This window comes from Maniola jurtina, chromosome 27 (genome assembly GCF_905333055.1).
Source record: "Maniola jurtina chromosome 27, ilManJurt1.1, whole genome shotgun sequence".
NCBI lineage: Eukaryota > Metazoa > Arthropoda > Insecta > Lepidoptera > Nymphalidae > Maniola > Maniola jurtina.
The window spans coordinates 5444395-5462546 of NC_060055.1; the positions used below are offsets into that span (position 1 = coordinate 5444395).

Below are 18152 nucleotides of genomic sequence, written 5' to 3' on the forward strand. Positions count from 1 at the left end.
CATATTGTTAAACCCAAGGAAACCCATAGCACTGAGCCCAATGGTAAACTAGCGTGAAATTATACGATAAAGTAGGTATTTGCGTAACCATATATTATATGGCAACCGGGGACGGTTCTAAAATTTTATATTTTCAGAGATCCGTGGGTAAATGACAAAGGAAACCTTTTTTCATACCACAGCTGTAATAAAGTGAAAACTTCTTTAGTGCTGTTGTGATATGAAACCAGGGGCGCCGGGTTTTTAAAATTCCCGTGGGTGCTCCAGCTTTTAATGACAGACCTAGCTACTGATATTTTTTTATTTATTTCAGTACTGTACACATACTTTTGTTTTAAAACATTCAATTCAAAATAAATAAAATTGCGCGTCATTTATCTCATTAAAAGTCTTTAACTTTGATATAAAATTATTTAGATATGGTAAGTATATTATTTAGATCGCGTTTGTTAAAAGATGAGAATTATTTAAGATATTTTTAGTCGTGGGTGCTCGGCACCCACTATTTACCTCTCGTGGGTGCTGGAGCACCCGAGCACCCACGGAGTCGGCGCCCCTGTATGAAACTCTATATAAATCTAAATACATAAAAGGAAAAGCTGACTGACTGACTGACTGACTGACTAACTAACTGACTGATCTACTAACGAACAGCTGAAACTATTTAACGGATCAGGCTGCATGCAGATAGCTATTATGACGTAGATAGCTGCTAAGACAAGATTTTTCCAAATTCAACCCCTAAGGGGGTAAAATTGGGGGTTGGAATTTGTGTAGTCTATGCGGACAATGTCGCGGGCATAGCTAGTCTCATTACAAAAGTTGTCACTACCTCACTACCCATATTATAAATGCAAAAGTGTGTTCGTTTGTTGGTCTATTGGCTTGTCGGTTTGTCTTTCAATTATGTCCCAATGACGCAACGGATTGACGTGATTTTTTGTATGGGCATAGAGGGTGACATAGGCTACTTTATATTCTGTAAAATTGAAGAGTTCCCACAGGATTGTTAAAAAATTAAAATGGACGAAGTCAGATAGTCAGATAGATAGATAAAAGTCAGATAGGCAGAAATATAAATTGAATTGAGTAGATCACGATGCATTTTTATTATAGTAGCAAATTTTGCTACGGAACCCATGTTATTATTGTAATGTTCGCACTTAATTATGATTGTCTTGATGAGCTGTATGTATGATGTATCGTGGGTACTATTACAAGATTTCGGAATCTAAGTGATTTATGATTTGTACCTAGGCACTTGATTCTTGCAATAAAATGAGGTAATAATAAATTCTTATTATTACCTCATTTTGCCTGACATGTAGAGGATTGCTCGCGACTTCGTCCGCGTGGATGTAGGTTTTTGAAGATCCCGTGGGAACTGTTTGGTTTTCCGGGATAAAATGCCTATGTCAACAACAGGGACGTAAGCGACCTCGGTACCTTTCATACAAATTGGTTAAGCGGATGGGTTTTTGGGAATCCCGTGGGAACTCTTTGATTTTCTGGGATAAAAAGTAGCCTATGTCCGTCCCCGGAATATAAGTCAACTCTGTACCAAATTTCGTCAGAATCGGTTAAACTGTTGGACCGTGAAAAGGTAGCAGACAGACAGACAGATAGACAGACAGACACACTTTCGCATTTATAATATTAGTATGGAGTATGGATAGTATGGACTAGATGATGCTCGCGACTTTGTCCGTATGTATTTAGGTTTTTTAATTTTTTTTCGTATAAAATATAGCCTATGTCACCCGGACCTTTACAACGAATCATTTTACACCTCATTTATCAAAATCGGCCCAGTAGCTTAGGCGCTACGGTGGAACACACAGAATCTGGCTACAAACATACATACATGCATAGACTGCTAAAATCATAACCCTTCCTTTTGGCTTTGCCGCAGTCGGGTAAAAATAAAGCAAGGTGAAGGATTTTAACGGTTAAAAGCCGTTCATCGGATTAAAGTGGAACAACAAAAGCATACGGTTCGTTTACATAACGCATCCGGTACTTTCACTGCTAAGGGTAGGGGGGGGGGGGGGGGGACTTTGTTATAAAGATGAGTGTCCTTTTAGTTCAGCATTGTACCTTTTTAGGGTTTCATTTTCAGGTGAAATGAACGCCAGGATTAAATATCACTTTCTTAACGTTGAACGAAACATCGTGAGGAAATCTGTATGCCTGAGAGTTTTCAATAATAATCTTTTCCTCTCTCGTCTGGCTTTACAAAGATTAGCCAATGTCAAGTTTGTAGTTATTTGTAACAAGTTAGTTAAACTATACAAGTATGGACCCCGTCTGTGCCGGCGCCCGCCGACACACGCACGGCACCCCCTTAGAGCGCTTTCCAGTCAGTTTTAACAAAAAAAACACTCCAAAAAGGCAGAGCACGCCCGCCAGCTAACACCAACACAGACGAAGTCCACAAGCTCCCTTACTATACGAGAGTTTTGACATTTGATAAAAAAACTTGCAAAGTGTGAGTCAGACACGCGCACTGAGGGTTCCGTACTCGGCAATTTTTTCCGAAAAAAAATTATGAATAAAAATAAATTAAAATCTCTTTTAGAATATACAGGTAAAGCTCTTTTATATAAGAACCCCACTTGGTATAGTTATCTTACTTTGAAATTTGAAACACATTGTAATTTTTTTTCTGTGATGTAACCACAAATTCACGGTTCTCGGATTTATTCCTTTACTTGTGCTAAGACCTGCCTACCAGCCAAATTAATGATTCTAGGTCAACGGGAAGTACCCTATAGGTTTTCTTGACAGACACGACGGACGGGCGGACAACAAAGTGATCCTATATGGATTCCGTTTTTCCTTTTGAGGTACGGAACCTTTTTGACCAAGGTTTGACTCAAGTACCAACTCATCCAAATAACAAAAAAGCTTTCATATAATAATAATAATATTAAATATAATTAATATAATAATATTTAATATTTAATTGCTGTAATTGCTTGTATACAGTATGGCATATTATTGTAAATTGTACATTTGAAAAGAGCAACCGCCGAGTTTCTTGCTGGTTCTTCTCGGTAGGAACAGCATTCCGAACCAGTGGTAGATTATTTTGACGATTCAAAAGCACTTGTAAAAGTTTAATGGAATAAAAATAATTTGAATTTGAATCATCTCTATATACTAGGAGTACCCGTGCTCAGTAGTGAGCCAGCAATGGTGATAACCTCATGATTTGAATCAGACAAGTTATAGCCAGTAGACCAGAGACATGACCAAATGTGTTTCCGTAATAAAACCTGACACTAGAACTACGGGCTAAGTAGGTTAGGTCATAGTGTATGCATCCTCTGATTTCTTCAGTGTCGCAACTTGTGACTCACTCACCATTACGTGAACGCTTCCTTACACATCCGACTATCATGATTGCCAATATATTAGTCAATACAAAATGATCTCAAGCTGACCGCCAAAGTCAAAGTCAAAATCATTTATTCAAAGTAGGTACAATTGTACTCCTTTTGATGGTCGAAATTGTTAAACTTGTACGATATAGTGGTGATAATTAATTACGTAACTTAAAACTAAAGCTACGAGGGTTCCAAACGCGCCCAAGTCTGAGAAGAGCCCACAACAAACTCAGCCGGGTATTCTTTTTTTTTTTTATTATCACCACTTTACAAAATGCCGCCTGGGCTTCACTCAGGTAATCATAAAAAAACGTTTACAAAATTAGACTATTGTGGCTTCATAAGATTCAGTACACCTAAATCTAGGCTCGTACGTTTTATTTTTTTAGTATTTTAGTTTAGTTAAATTACAAATAAATAAAAATACTCAAGAAAGTTTTTAGGTCAAAAATATGGATATTTAAACGCTAGTAACTTTTAACATAGGCAATATTTGTTTAAAATTAAAACGTAAGAGCGTAGCTGTTCTTCATTATATCTACATATCAAACAAGTGTAAATTAAAAATTTATAACACCCCCGACAAGTGAAGGTTATAGTAACTAGAAAAGAGCTGATAACATTCAAACGGCTGAACCGATTTTCTTGGATTATAGCTAAGTACACTCTCGATCAAGCCACCTTTCAAACAAAAAATACTAAATTAAAATCGGTTCATTAGTTTAGGAGCTACGATGCCACAGACAGATACACAGATACACACGTCAAACTTATAACACCCCTCTTTTTGGGTCGGGGGTTAAAAATTGGACTGCATTTACATTACAGCCCGGCTAGCATGGGCAGTAGATAAAAATTATATCCCCGATTATATCCACTGATTTCTATGACATCAATGGATATAATCGGGGGAAATATTTTTAATCTACTGCCCATGCTAGTCGGGCAGGGAGAAAAACGTTATCGCTTTTTGTATGAAAAATTTACAACTAGACGCTACTTTGTCTAGATACACAAAAGTACCTTATTTAAGTACATTCTTTGCTTTTACATAAAGTACGCAATTTAAAGTCAATGACTTACCCCAATTAATGAAGTTAATTAGCACAAAAACCGATTAAATATTCAGTCCCCATACCAAGTGACATACATTGACTGTTTACACGCTCAATGTATACAAAGTGTTAAGTAACTCACTACACGTATTATGTCATGTGCCAGTAGAAAGTGGATGTTGTTTGACCAACTTATTCAAATTTTTGTAGGTAATGTATTATGTCAGCGGCGACCGGAAATTGAATGGTCGATAGAGTGTTATCCTTTTATTCTCAGACTTGGGCGCGTTTGGAACCCTCGTAGCTTTAGTTTTTAACCCCCGACCCAAAAAGAGGGGTGTTATAAGTTTGACGTGTGTATCTGTGTGTCTGTGTATTTGTGTATCTGTGTATCTGTGTATCTGTCTGTGGCATCGTAGCGCCTAAACGAATGAACCGATTTTAATTTAGTTTTTTTTGTTTGAAAGGTGGCTTGATCGAGAGTGTTCTTAGCTATAATCTAAAAAAATTGGTTCAGCCGTTTAAGAGTTATCAGCTCTTTTCTAGTTTTCTTGTAGAAAAGAAGGTTAGATAACCGTTAGGTTCATAATATTATGTCAATTGACAAATGTCAAGCTGTCAAGATGGACGTTGCCTAAATACATAATTATTTATTTGAAAATGATGTTTTGGAAAACTCAAATACTTTGGATCGTCGGGGGTGTTATAAATTTTTAATTTACACTTGTAAGTTTACGTAATGAAATATCACCTATCATCTTTCAAATCTAATAACAAGTGTAAATTAAAATAACACCCCCGACAAGTAACGGTTGTAGAGTAACTAGAAAAGAGCTGATAACTTTCAAACGGCTGAACCGATTTTCTTGGATTATAGCTAAGAACACTCTCGGTCAAGCCACCTTTTAAACAAAAAACAGCAAAATTAAAATCGGTTCATTAGTTTAGGAGCAACGATGCCACAGACAGATAGACAGATACACAGATACACACGTCAAACTTATAATACCCCTCTTTTTGGGTCGGGGGTTAAACGGACAAACAAAAGGTGTACAATAGTACCTATTTTGGATAAATGATTTTGATTTGAATTGATTTGATTTATTACGCGGGTTTTAGGGTTCCGTATCTCGAAAGATAGCCTAGTGGTTAGGATGTCAGCCATCTTTTTGGGAGGTTGGAGGTTCGATTAAATGCTAATATTTCAGAGATCTATGCGTTTAGAACTGATTTTTATATCGCTTAATAAATTTTATCTGATGACATTTTGGCCGATTTCCAATTCAAAAACTGTCACAACGTTAGATTCCTCAGTTAAAAATTATGTTTTTGCCGGTTTGGAATTTCTGGTTTGGTATGGTGGGAGGTTTCGGTCGTGGCTAGTTACCACCTTACTGGTAAAACCGTGCCGCCAAGCGATTTAGCGTACCCGTCCGATGCCGTGTAGAAACCAAACGAGTATTGATTTAATGAGAAACTGGCATACCTCTTCCAGGTTAGCTCGAACTTCCATTTAATTGCATCATCACTAACCACCAGGTGAGATTGCAGTCAAAGGCTAAGTCAAATTGTAACCATGCCAAAAATCAAGTCGATCCCTTGCTCCTTTGCAGCGTAATTGAAGGACAAACCAAGAAATAAACACACTTTCGCATTTATATGGGTAGTGATTTCAAAGTCGTTTATATCAAGGACACTAAATGCATAGAATACATGAATATTAAGTATGTCAACCTACTTGCACTTATTATAATGCCACAAGCTACTGGCTTCCTACATATACTTACATGGGCTTATTATGTAACACTAAGTACATGTCTAGCAATAATAAAGCAGAGATCCGTTTTTTTTTTAAAGAATATTAGCCATGCTAATCATGACTAACACTCCCCTTTCCCCTCCAATTAAGCGTAAAGCTTGTGCCAGGAGTGGGTACGACAATAGTGCAACGGGTGGGGTTTGAACCGCCGACCTTTCGGAATTCAGTCCGCTCTTCAACCGTTGAGCTATCGAGGCTCTAAACAGATAAACCTACCATTTCTATTACCTTATTTCAATTCTGTGGACCCTATTGAGTAATATTTTGTTTCGTAATAAACAATACAGCAATAAATTTAACAAATAAAAATGATAATTAAAATTTCTAATACAATTTGCTATACGAGCACGCCTATTTCTATTGTATGGTAAATTTGGGAGGCTTCGGTCATGTTAAAGGTAGCGGAGCGGAAAGCGGAAACAGGTCATCATTATCACACGAATATTATAAAGGCGAAAGTTTGTATGTGTGTGTGTGTGTGTGTGTGTGTGTGTGTGTGTATGTTTGTTACTCCTTCACGCAAAAACTACTGGACGGATTGGGCTGAAATTTAGAATGGAGATAGATTATACCCTGGATTAGCACATAGGCTACTTTTTATCCCGGAAAATCAAAGAGTTCCCACGGGATTTTTAAAAAACCTACATCCACACGAACGAAGTCGCAGGCAACAGCTAGTTATCACTATCACAAACATTCGCCGGACCGCTATGGGGCGTGGAAAAATAACGAGAGCGCCATTTGGGATCCTCAACCTCATTTTCATGAAGTCCTCGACAACCTGGGCGGTCTACTTGGCTTCTGGAGCGAGCTTGGATGGCTGGAGTGAAGACTTCGGTGGAGAGGGGCAACGCACGCACAACAGACGGAAACGTTTAAGTGCGGAAACCAGCCCAGAGAGAAGAAAGTAAACAAGTGTAAATTAAAAATTTATAACACCCCCGACAAGTGAAGGTTACAGTAACTAGAAAAAAGCTGATAACTTTCAAACGGCTGAACCGATTTTCTTGGGTTATAGCTAAGAACACAAGCCTCTTTTCAAACAAAAAAAAAACTAAATTAAAATCGGTTCATTAGTTTAGGTGCTACGATGCTACAGACAGATACACAGATACACACGTCAAACTTATAACACCCCTCTTTTTGGGTCAGGGGTTAATAAATGAGAGAAATGTAAGTAGATTTGGATTATTTTTGAATCCCTCCCTTAGTAACAACAACAAATAAATACATTTTCTTTCTTTCTTTCTTTCTTTCTAGTACCGCTATCGCTTCGATGGATAATGTGAACCGCATTCTATACTTCTCACTGATCGTCCACAATGAAGACACGATAACGGAACAGAAGTGATATAATTTAGAAGATTTTGATTATAGTTTTGAGATAATAACTGGTTGAAAGAGATGTAAAAGTGAAAAGTTTAACGATCTCTTAAGAGGGCTCTCTCCGTCACTCGTTTCATACAATCGTAGTTCCAATTTCATTTGAATATTAAGCAACCAAAGTCCATGAAATTTTGCACACATATTCTAGAAACTAATATCTATGTCTGTGGTTTTTCAGATTTCTGTTAAAATATTCGGTTTCAAAGTTACGCGGTCTTAAAAATTTTCATACAAATCTTTGAGCTCCTGTAATTTTAAAACTACATGTTTTTAGAAAAATCTAAAACACCACAGACATAGATATTAGTTTCTAGAATATGTCTGCAAAATTTCATGGACTTTGGATGCTTAATATTCAAATGAAATTGGAACTACGATTGTATGAAACGAGTGACGGAGAGAGCCCTGTTAAGCGGAAATTCAGTGCCAACGTGAAATGTACTGAGTACAATGAAACCCATATTGGATTGCACTGAGAAAAGGCACGTGCCGATTTTTTAACCCCCGACCCAAAAAAGAGGGGTGTTATAAGTTTGACGTGTGTATCTGTGTATCTATCTATGGCATAATAGCCCCTAAACTAATGAACTGGTTTTAATTTAGTTCTTTTTGTTTGAAAGATGGCTTGATCGAGAGTGTTCTTAGCTATAATCCAAGAAAATCGGTTCAGCCGTTTGAAAGTTATCAGCTCTTTTCTAGTTTTCTTATAGAGGTTTTTGTGTCGGGGCTTTTTAAATTTTGATTTTATAGGGTTCCGTACCTCAAAAGGGTTCCGTTTTTCCTTTCCTTCCTTCCTTCCTTCAACAAAGTCTGTCAGTCTGTCTGTCCGTCTGTCCGTCTATCTGTCTGTCTTTAATGTATAAATGTCTTTTGGATAAAAAGTAGCCGATATCCGTCCCCGGCATATAAACTAACTCGGTACCGTCCATTAAAATCGGTTGAGCCGTGAAAGCGTTGCAGACAGACAGACACATTCGCATTTATAATATTAGTATGGATGTACAGAAAAGTCAAAGTCAAAATCATTTATTCAAAGTATGTACAATTGTACACCTTTTGATGCTCGAAATTGTTAATTTTGTACGATATAGTGGTGATAATTAATTACGTAACTTAAAACTACAGCTACGAGGGTTCCAAACGCGCCCAAGTCTGAGAAGAGCCCACAACAAACTCAGCCGGTTATTCTTTTTTTTATTATTAGAAATCGTTCAGTTAGTTTTATTACAAGTATAGATAGATTTAATTAATAGTGTAGCGTATCTAGTCGTCTAATAAAGTAAACAAACAGACGTACACATAAAGTTATGCATAGTGCGCAGTGAAAGGCGACGCGAGTCGGAAGGGTATCGCGGAAACCAGTAGTATGTACGCGCCACCGCGTGCGATCACCGCTCGCCGTATGCCACACTCATAGGCGGTAGCGATTTTAATTTCATAAGGAAAGGGATAAAAAGTAGCTTATGTGCTAATCTAGGATATTATCTATCTCCATTCCGAATTTCAGCCAAATCCGTCCAGTGGTTTTTGCGTGAAGGAGTAACAAACATACACACACACATACATACACACAAACTTTCGCCTTTATAATATTAGTGTGATTGTAAGTAGTTCGCTGAAGTTTTTATGAATTTCTTGCTGCAATTGTGTCTTATGTTTATTTATTTGTACCAAAAATGAATGAAAAGTGGACTGGGAACCACTTATCTCTATAAGAGATATCTATCGTGATCCTAGGTAGTGGGAGAAGATATGAAAGAAGAAGAATACGAGTAGGTTGTTTTGGTGGTGATAGTTCTCTATCTCAGTCTATCAGTCAGCCAGTAGTTACGATCTATCAAACATACTTCAAACATAATTGCAAACTGTGGAATCAACTTCCATCGGCGGTGTTCCCACTAGATTACAACATGGGGTTATTCAAAGAGCGGACCAACAAAGGCCGGCAACGCATCGGCGATTCCTCTGTTGCTGCAAATGTTCATGGGCGGCGGTAATCACTTAACATCAGGCGACCCACCTACTCGTTTGCTCGCTACTTTTTACTAAAAAAATATTCCTATATTTAATGTTTTTAGTGCAATCTTACGGTTACCAAACGCTTATAACTTGGCCCAAACTATAAACAGCTCAAAACACATCCCTTCCGGTCCATCTTCACGCGAAAAGATATGTAACGTAATGAGATACTTTCTGATACTGTATGGATGATTATATTATTGCTACATAACGATTCTTAATGTCAGAGACTTTCAAGGAAAACACTGACCTCTTCTAATACAATAACACTGGAACTGCCATTGCCAACCTATTTTTACCCGACTGGGCAAAGCCAAAAGGAAGGGTTATGATTTTAGCAGTCTATGTATGTATGTATGTATGTATGTATGTTTGTATCCAGATTCTGTGAATTCCACCGTAGCTTTTGCTTGTGCTCCGTCATCAGCGGTGGGATGGAACTTCATGGGGTTTCGTACCTCAAAAAGAAAATCGGAACCCTTATAAGATCACTTTGTTGTCCGTCGTGTCTGTCAAGAAACCTATAGGGTACTTCCCGTTGACCTAGAATCACGAAATTTGGCGGTAGGTAGGTCTTATAGCACAAGTACAGGAATAAATCTGAAACCGCGAATTTGTGGTTACATCATTTAAAAAAAATTAAAATGTGTTCAAAATAAGCTAACTATACCACGCGGGGTCTCATATGAAAGGGCTTTACTTATACATTCTAAAACTGATTTTTATTTATTTTTATGTTTAACGAGACTTCGTTCGCGTGGATGTAGGTTTTTAAAATTCCCGTGGGAACTCTTTGATTTTCCGGGATAAAAATTAGCCTATGTGCTAATCCAGGGTATAATCTATCTCCATCCCAATCCGTCCAGTAGTTTTTGCGTGAAGAAGTAACAAACATACACACACACACACACACACACATACAAACTTACTCCTTTATAATATTTGTTTAATAGTTTTTGATTTATCGTGCAAAATGTTGGAAAAAATACCCGAGTACAGAACCCTCAGTGCGCGAGTCTGACTCGCACTTGACCGGCTTTTTTGTCGGTAGGAGTCCGACATAACCACTGTGCCTGATTCTCTAGTAAAATAAAGGGGGATGTGCAGGGCGTCCCCAACCCGGTTGCCATCTCAACCGGTCGCGCACCATACCTATATTAGATTGCATAAAGTATTTTACATATAATCATGAATCAGTAGATCCGTTTACTCAATTGGTTTCATTTATTAGTTTCTTGGAATTAATCTTGCTTAATGAACTTTATTGTCAATAAATAGAGTTCAAAATACATTAAACATAAAACGTTAAGATAATTTAGTAGGACAACCAGCCGTCTTGGGTTTTTGGATTGAGCAATTATTTATTAACAGGGCTCTCTCCGTCACTCGTTTCATACAAACGTAGTTCCAATTTCATTTGAATATTAAGCAACCAAAGTCAATGAAATTTTGCAGACATATTCTAAAAACTAATATCTGTGTCTGAGGTGTTTTAGATTTTTCTAAAAATATGTAGTTTTAAAATTACAGGGGCTCAAAGATTTGTATGTAAATTTTTAAGACCGCGTAACTTTAAAACCGAATATTTTAACAGAAATCTGGAAAACCACAGACATAGATATTAGTTTCTAGAGTATGTCTGCAAAATTTCATGGACTTTGGTTGCTTAATATTCAAATGAAATTGGAACTACGATTGTATGAAGCGAGTGACGGAGAGAGCCCTGTTAATGCATCTTTGTTATGTGTAAATGGATGACTAAAACTGAATTGGGATAGACTTTTGAAAGGCTGTTGACTAACTTTAAAGTGGATCCGCCTTTTAAGTACCAAATCTGTTTATTATTTATAAGAATTAAGAAAGAGCTGACCTGATTATTTCTCTTTAGCCCAGTAACAAATGAAATGAAATGAATCACTACCCCTATTTTAATTGCGAAAGTGTGTTTGTTTGTTGGTTTATTGGTTTATTGATTGGTCCTTCAATCACGACGCAACGGAGCAACAGATCGCCTGATTTTTTACATGGTTATACTTTGTTAAAGACCTGGTGAGAATACAAATAGGGAACTATATAAAATATAGAGCACAGATCTCCTCTCAGAATGAGAAAGGTTTGACATAGTACACGCCACCCAGCGTGCTATACTGGCTATACTATGATATCAAATCAAATACTTTGTTTATTTGAAATTGTTCATGAACACATTTAATTTAATTTTATTTTGTGATGTAAGTACAATTCACGCTTTTCGGATTTTCGTTTTCAGAGTTCGGATTCCTTTACTTGTGCTATAAGACTTAAGTAGATAGCTACCTGTCAAACATGATTCTAGGTCAACGGGAAGTACTCTATAGGTTTTCTTGACAGACACGACAGACGGACAGACAGACAGACAGACAGATTGACAGACAGACAGATAGACAAAAAGACAGACAGATAGACAAACAGAGAGACATACAGACAAACAGACAGACAACAAAGTGATCCTAAAAGGGTTCAGTTTTTCCTTTTGAGGTACGGAACTCTAAAAAAAGCTGCGTGCCGGGGATCGAACCCCCGACCTCCGAAATAGGAAGCGGACATCTCAACCAGTTTATTTCAAAAGGACATAATTAGTGGTTATAAAAAAAACAACAACAACAGATTTGCATCTCGCTCAGCTGTGCGTTGCGTAAGCACTTTCACTGGCGCCGGCGCATGACGATCTCGGAACCGTTCCATACACCCACTGTATACCTACTCGTACAATATACGATTGGGTCGCGGACTGTAGTCTATATACTTACTAATAAATAAAATTGGAGTGTTTGTCTGTAATTTCGAAATAACTACCTCATATTAAGCTCAATGTTATTTGAACGATACCATAACTGAATCACACGTTTTTAAAATGTTTGTCTGTCTGTCTGTCCGTATGTCTGTCTGTCTGTCAAGAAAACCTAATTCGTTTTTTTTGGTTCCGCACCGCAATTGGAAAAAGGATGACTTCGTTGTCTTTCTGTCTGTCCGTCTGTCCGTCTGTCAAGAAAACCAATAGGGTACTTCCTGTTGACCTAGAACCATATTTGGCAGGTAGGTAGGTCTTAAAGCACAAGTAAACGAATAAATCCGAAAACCGTGAATTTGTCGTTACATCACAAAGAAAAAATTAAAATGTGTTGATGATCAAATAATTTATATTTTCAATTTTCAAAGTAAGATACCAAGTGGGGTATCATATGGAAGGGCTTTACCTGTTTATTCTAAAACTGATTGTTTATAATGCATATTTGTTTTTGATTTCTAGTGAAAAATGTCAACAAGTGTAAATTAAAAATTTTCAACACCCCCGACCAATGAAGGTTACAGTAACTAGAAAAGAGCTGATACCTTTCAAACGGCTGAACCGATTTTCTTGGACTAACTAACTTGGACTTGGATCCAAAGTATCTGAGTTTTCCAAAACATCATTTTCAAATAAATAATAATGTATATCTAGGCAACGTCCATCTTGACAGCTTGACATTTGTCAATTGACATAATATTAAGAACCTAACGGTTATCTAACCTTCTTTTCTACAAGAAAACTAGAAAAGAGCTGATAACTCTTAAACGGCTGAACCATTTTTTTTGGATTATAGCTAAGAACACTCTCGATCAAGCCACCTTTCAAACAAAAAAAACTAAATTAAAATCGGTTCATTCGTTTAGGCGCTACGATGCCACAGACAGATACACAGATACACAGATACACAAACACACAGATACACAGATACACACGTCAAACTTATAACACCCCTCTTTTTGGGTCGGGGGTTAAAAATGAAAACGTGTTATAATATAAATTTATCGTAAATGTACAAAAATCACTTACCTTTACAATCTAGATGGCATGGCATGCAGAATAGAATAATAGATAGTAAAAAGTAGTAGAGTACCACTTTTATAAGTTGCATCGACAAAATTCGTTTACACAGACGCGCACCTAAAACCGAATATACCCAATACAAGTGTAAAATTAAAAATTTATAACACCCCCGACAAGTGAAGGTTACAGTAACTAGAAAAGAGCTGATAACTTTCAAACGGCTGAATCAATTTTCTTGGATTATAGCTAAGAACACTCGATGAAGCCACCTTTCAAACAAAATAAAAACTTAATTAAAATCGGTTCATTACTTCAGGAGTTACGATGCCACAGACAGATACACACATACACACGTCAAACTTATAACACCCCTCTTTTTGGATCGGGGATTAAAAATACAGACATTGCTTGACGTTAAGATTTTAAACACAAGAACAACAGAGACTCATGCTATCTCACTCATAATTCGCGCGTACTAAAACATGGCGCGTATACGACAGCCAATAGCGGACGAACGAGCGCTATGATTGGCTGAGATATTTTCACGCCATCCAAAAATAAGACTTCTGCGCAGGTACATCGGCGTAACTTATAAAAGTGGTAATACTGTATAAGGTTAATTAATACATATGTATTAGTATAATACAATAAATACATAGATGTGAGGAAGCAAGACATAGTTAGGCAAGAGCTTGGAAAGATATAGAACATAATATTATAATAGGTATGTATTTACAATTACAATTTACAATGAATACCTGTTGACGTCACTGGATCTAGACATACCTGGAAAAATCTAGAACTTTCGAGAACTACCTATGTCTTGCCACGCGACCACATCTGAGCTCAGTTAGTTTTTTTATCTGTTTTCTTTTCGAAATACTATTTACACCGTGACGTAATACTTTAATTATTATTAGTGATTTAAAATACGAAACTATATTTGTAAGAAATTAATAAGTGGAAGAAAATAAGCTAAAAAAATTATGTTTGATACATAAAAACAAGATATTCACTCAATTTAAGTTTGAATGCCAAATATGATGATTTGCAAATCGATCAACAATTTTAGACCAAAATATATCTACTCATTGACTACAACTTTTGCAACTCGGTGGGTGGCTTCGGCCGTGGCTAGTTACCACTCTACTGGCAAAACCATACCGCTAAGCAAGCGACTTAACATTCCATTACGATGGCGTGTACAAGCCGATAAAAACTGCCATATATACCTCTTCTAAGTTAGCTCGATTCCATTCTAGACTGCATCCTTGGTGAGATTGCAGTCAATGGCTAACTTGTAATAGAAAAATGTCTAAAATGTCTATTTTAATAAAAAAAATATATGACAGAAGGGCTGGCTCATTTTTTGCGCAACGGATCAGCCTGGCTGTCCAACGCGGAAATGCAGCCAGTATTCTTGGCACCATTCCACGCGGGCATGATTTGTATAGTAATTAGAGAAGGCTAGCTTTAAGTTTTATTGTAATATTTTAATAAAAAATATATCTAATATTATAATATGTAATAAAAGATCGATAAAATTAAATTGCAACCATTGAATACTAAATTAAATCCAATATTCGTAACTAACCACAAATCGATTTAAGCTTCTGTGTTACTTTGTATTACGCAACGGTGTAACAGAATTCTTGAACACTTACTTTCATCGTTTATAACGGGGCCATAGCTAATGCCTTCGTTCGGTGAAAATTCGATACTATTGGAGTCTTGGACACCAAGTAAACCGGCTTTCGCTACTCTATGGCAGCAGCTTTTGAGTAAGCTTCCACAAGAACCTTCTAGAAGACCGCCAACCATCCAGCAATAGATAAAAAACTCACACGTCCCCCCTTGGGAACAATTATTATCTACATCTTTCTTATCATACTCGTATATTTTTGTAGGCTCAATCTTAGGCGTTTCTATACTTTGTACTGTATCTATGACTCTTCCTTTTCTCTTCCCATTTGTACTATTCAGTCTATTTGTACTTAACTCTTTGATTATTTCATTGATTTTTTTAATCTGTGCATCCGAGATCGGTTTGAATGCTGGCAGCACTGATTCGTGAGTCGCGTTCGGATACTCGTATGCATTTCTTTTTATATAAACCTCTGTTTGGATGAACATAGGTTTTCTTAATCTGTAATGTTGGTATCTCTTATATATGAGTCCGTTTCGTTTGATTTCGTTTCGAGCTCGATGTGTGTCGGTGGCATCTGTATGAATAAAAAAAAAAGTATATTTACATAAGAAGGAAATAAGAAAAGATAATTAGATAAAGTTGTGTTAAATATGTATAGAGTTATTAAGCGTGAAATACTTTTACAATAATTACATATCAGAGATTAGTAACACACGAAACATGAGTGATGATATTTTTTGCGCTTAGATGATTAAGTTATTATCATTCAGCTCAGCTGTAGGTATTTTACAGGATGAAAACTGTGCATTCGTCCAAAAGAGTATAATAATCATATAATATACAACATCTGTCATCCAATTAGGTGATCACTCATCCACTGATCACATATTTCGGTATAACCGCAAGATCTGTAAAAGGCGAAACCTCATAAATCTTCTTACACTCAACTTAAGAGGGGTCTCTGCGTCACTCGCTTCACACAAACGTAGTTCCAATTTCATTTGAATATTAAGCAACCAAAGTCCATTAAATTTTGCAGACATATTCTAGAAACTAATATCTATGCCTGTGGTTTTCCAGATTTCTGTTAAAATATTCGGTTTTAAAGTTACGCGGTCTTAAAAATTTACATACAAATCTTTGAGCCCCTGTAATTTTAAAACTACATATTTTTAGAAAAATCTCAAACACCACAGGCACAGATATTAGTTTCTAGAATATGTCTGCAAAATTTCATGGACTTTGGTTGCTTAATATTCAAATGTAGTTGGAACTACGATTGTATGAAGCGAGTGACGGAGAGAACCCTGTTAAGTTTCACTCCGAGCATCTTCAGGAGATGTACTCCACAATGCAGAATAGCAAAGTCCGGAGTGAAAAGTACTTTGAGTCTGTTCTAGAAGATTTGTGTGGTGTTGTATGTGGTTTTTTATGCTTTTCCTGCTTTTTTCATATAATTTGTATACTGCTCGATATACAGATTTGGATGTTTTAACGGATTAAACAAATTATTAAGCTTGTGGTTCCTTGTATAAAATAAAAAACCGGCCAAGTGCGAGTCAGACTCGCGCACCGAGGGTTCCGTACTCCGGCAATTTTTTCGACATTTTGCACGATAAATCAAAAACTATTGTGCATAAAAATAAATGAAAATCTGCTTTAGAATGTACTTGGTATAGGTATCTTACTTTAAAAATTGAAAATACTAATTATTTGTTTATATGAACACATTTTAATTTTTTCTTGTGATGTAAACACAAATTCACGGCTTTCGGATTTTTTCCTTTACTTGTGCCATAAGATCTACCTACTTGCCAAATTTCATGATTCTAGGTCAATGGGAATTACCTAGGTTTTTTTGACAGACAGACAGACGAGCAGACAGGCAGACAGACAACAAAATAATCCTCTAAGGGTTCCGTTTTTTGAGGTACGGAACCCTAAAAACCACTAGGATATCACTGCTTCACTTTTCAAATAAATAACGCTGTCTAAATCAAAATGGAAGAGCTATGTAAAGACTAGAGACGGTTTGGTCTCTAAATGGGTTACGCAACCAATTTCGCCATTTTTCTCGGACTCTAAATTGGCCGCACGGTCAGCAAAAACGACTGTTACGCATATTACCCCAGAAGACTTCATCATGAAGAACCATAATTCCATGGAACAACCCATCGCCGACCCACTACCGAGAACGCATCTCTTCCCAGAATGAGACGAATTGGCAGATTTCACATTCCGAAGGCCGGCAACGCATTGGCGGTCCCTGTAGTACAGCAAATGTAATCGCGGTAATCACTTAACATCAGGTGACCCGCCTGCTTGTTTGCTCTCTATTTTTTATTAAAAACCTTCGAAAACACGATGGAGAAATCTCAGGCATGCCGGTTTCCTCATAATAATTTTCCATTACGGTTAAAGTAAGTGATACCTATTTGATTGCTTCAAATACACATACTTCTGAAAAGTGGAACGGGATCGGCATCGAACCCCAGACCTTTCAAATAGTAGGCCACTAGGCTATCACCAATTTACTTTTCATAAAAAAATTACCACAGTATAAATCAAGATGTTTGAAATGGCAGAGCTATTAGACGGTTTGGTCTTTAAATAGGTTATGCAACCAACATTCGCCATTTTTCTCGGACTCTAAGTGGGCCGTACGGTCAGCAAAAAAGACTCACCGAAAATGAATCCATAATTTTAGAATATCTACTAGTTTTAAGACAGAATATTTCACCAGATTACCCTACGCTGGCCCTTATTGAATAGAATAGAATATAATATGTATGTATAAAATAGAAATATATGTATGTATGACATAATATGAGCCGGAAAGTCTTTGAGTGGAGACCGCGTATAAGCAAGCGTAGTGCGGGCCGCCCTCCAGCACGATGGACCGACGATATAAAGCGGCTGGCGGGAAGTGGCTGGATGAGGAAGGCTGAGGACCGGGTGTGGTGGCGCTCTTTAGGGAAGGCCTATG

At 37.0% G+C, this 18152-nt stretch overlaps 1 protein-coding gene across 1 annotated transcript in view; it reads right to left on the reverse strand.

Annotated features, from left to right (window-relative positions):
- Positions 1-18152, reverse strand: part of LOC123879208 (serine proteinase stubble-like) — a 51677-nt gene that overhangs the window by 14470 nt on the left and 19055 nt on the right. The window contains exon 2 of the mRNA XM_045926814.1: positions 15183-15740. Coding sequence (XP_045782770.1) covers positions 15183-15740 — 558 coding nt within the window. The remainder of the gene's footprint in view (positions 1-15182; positions 15741-18152) is intronic.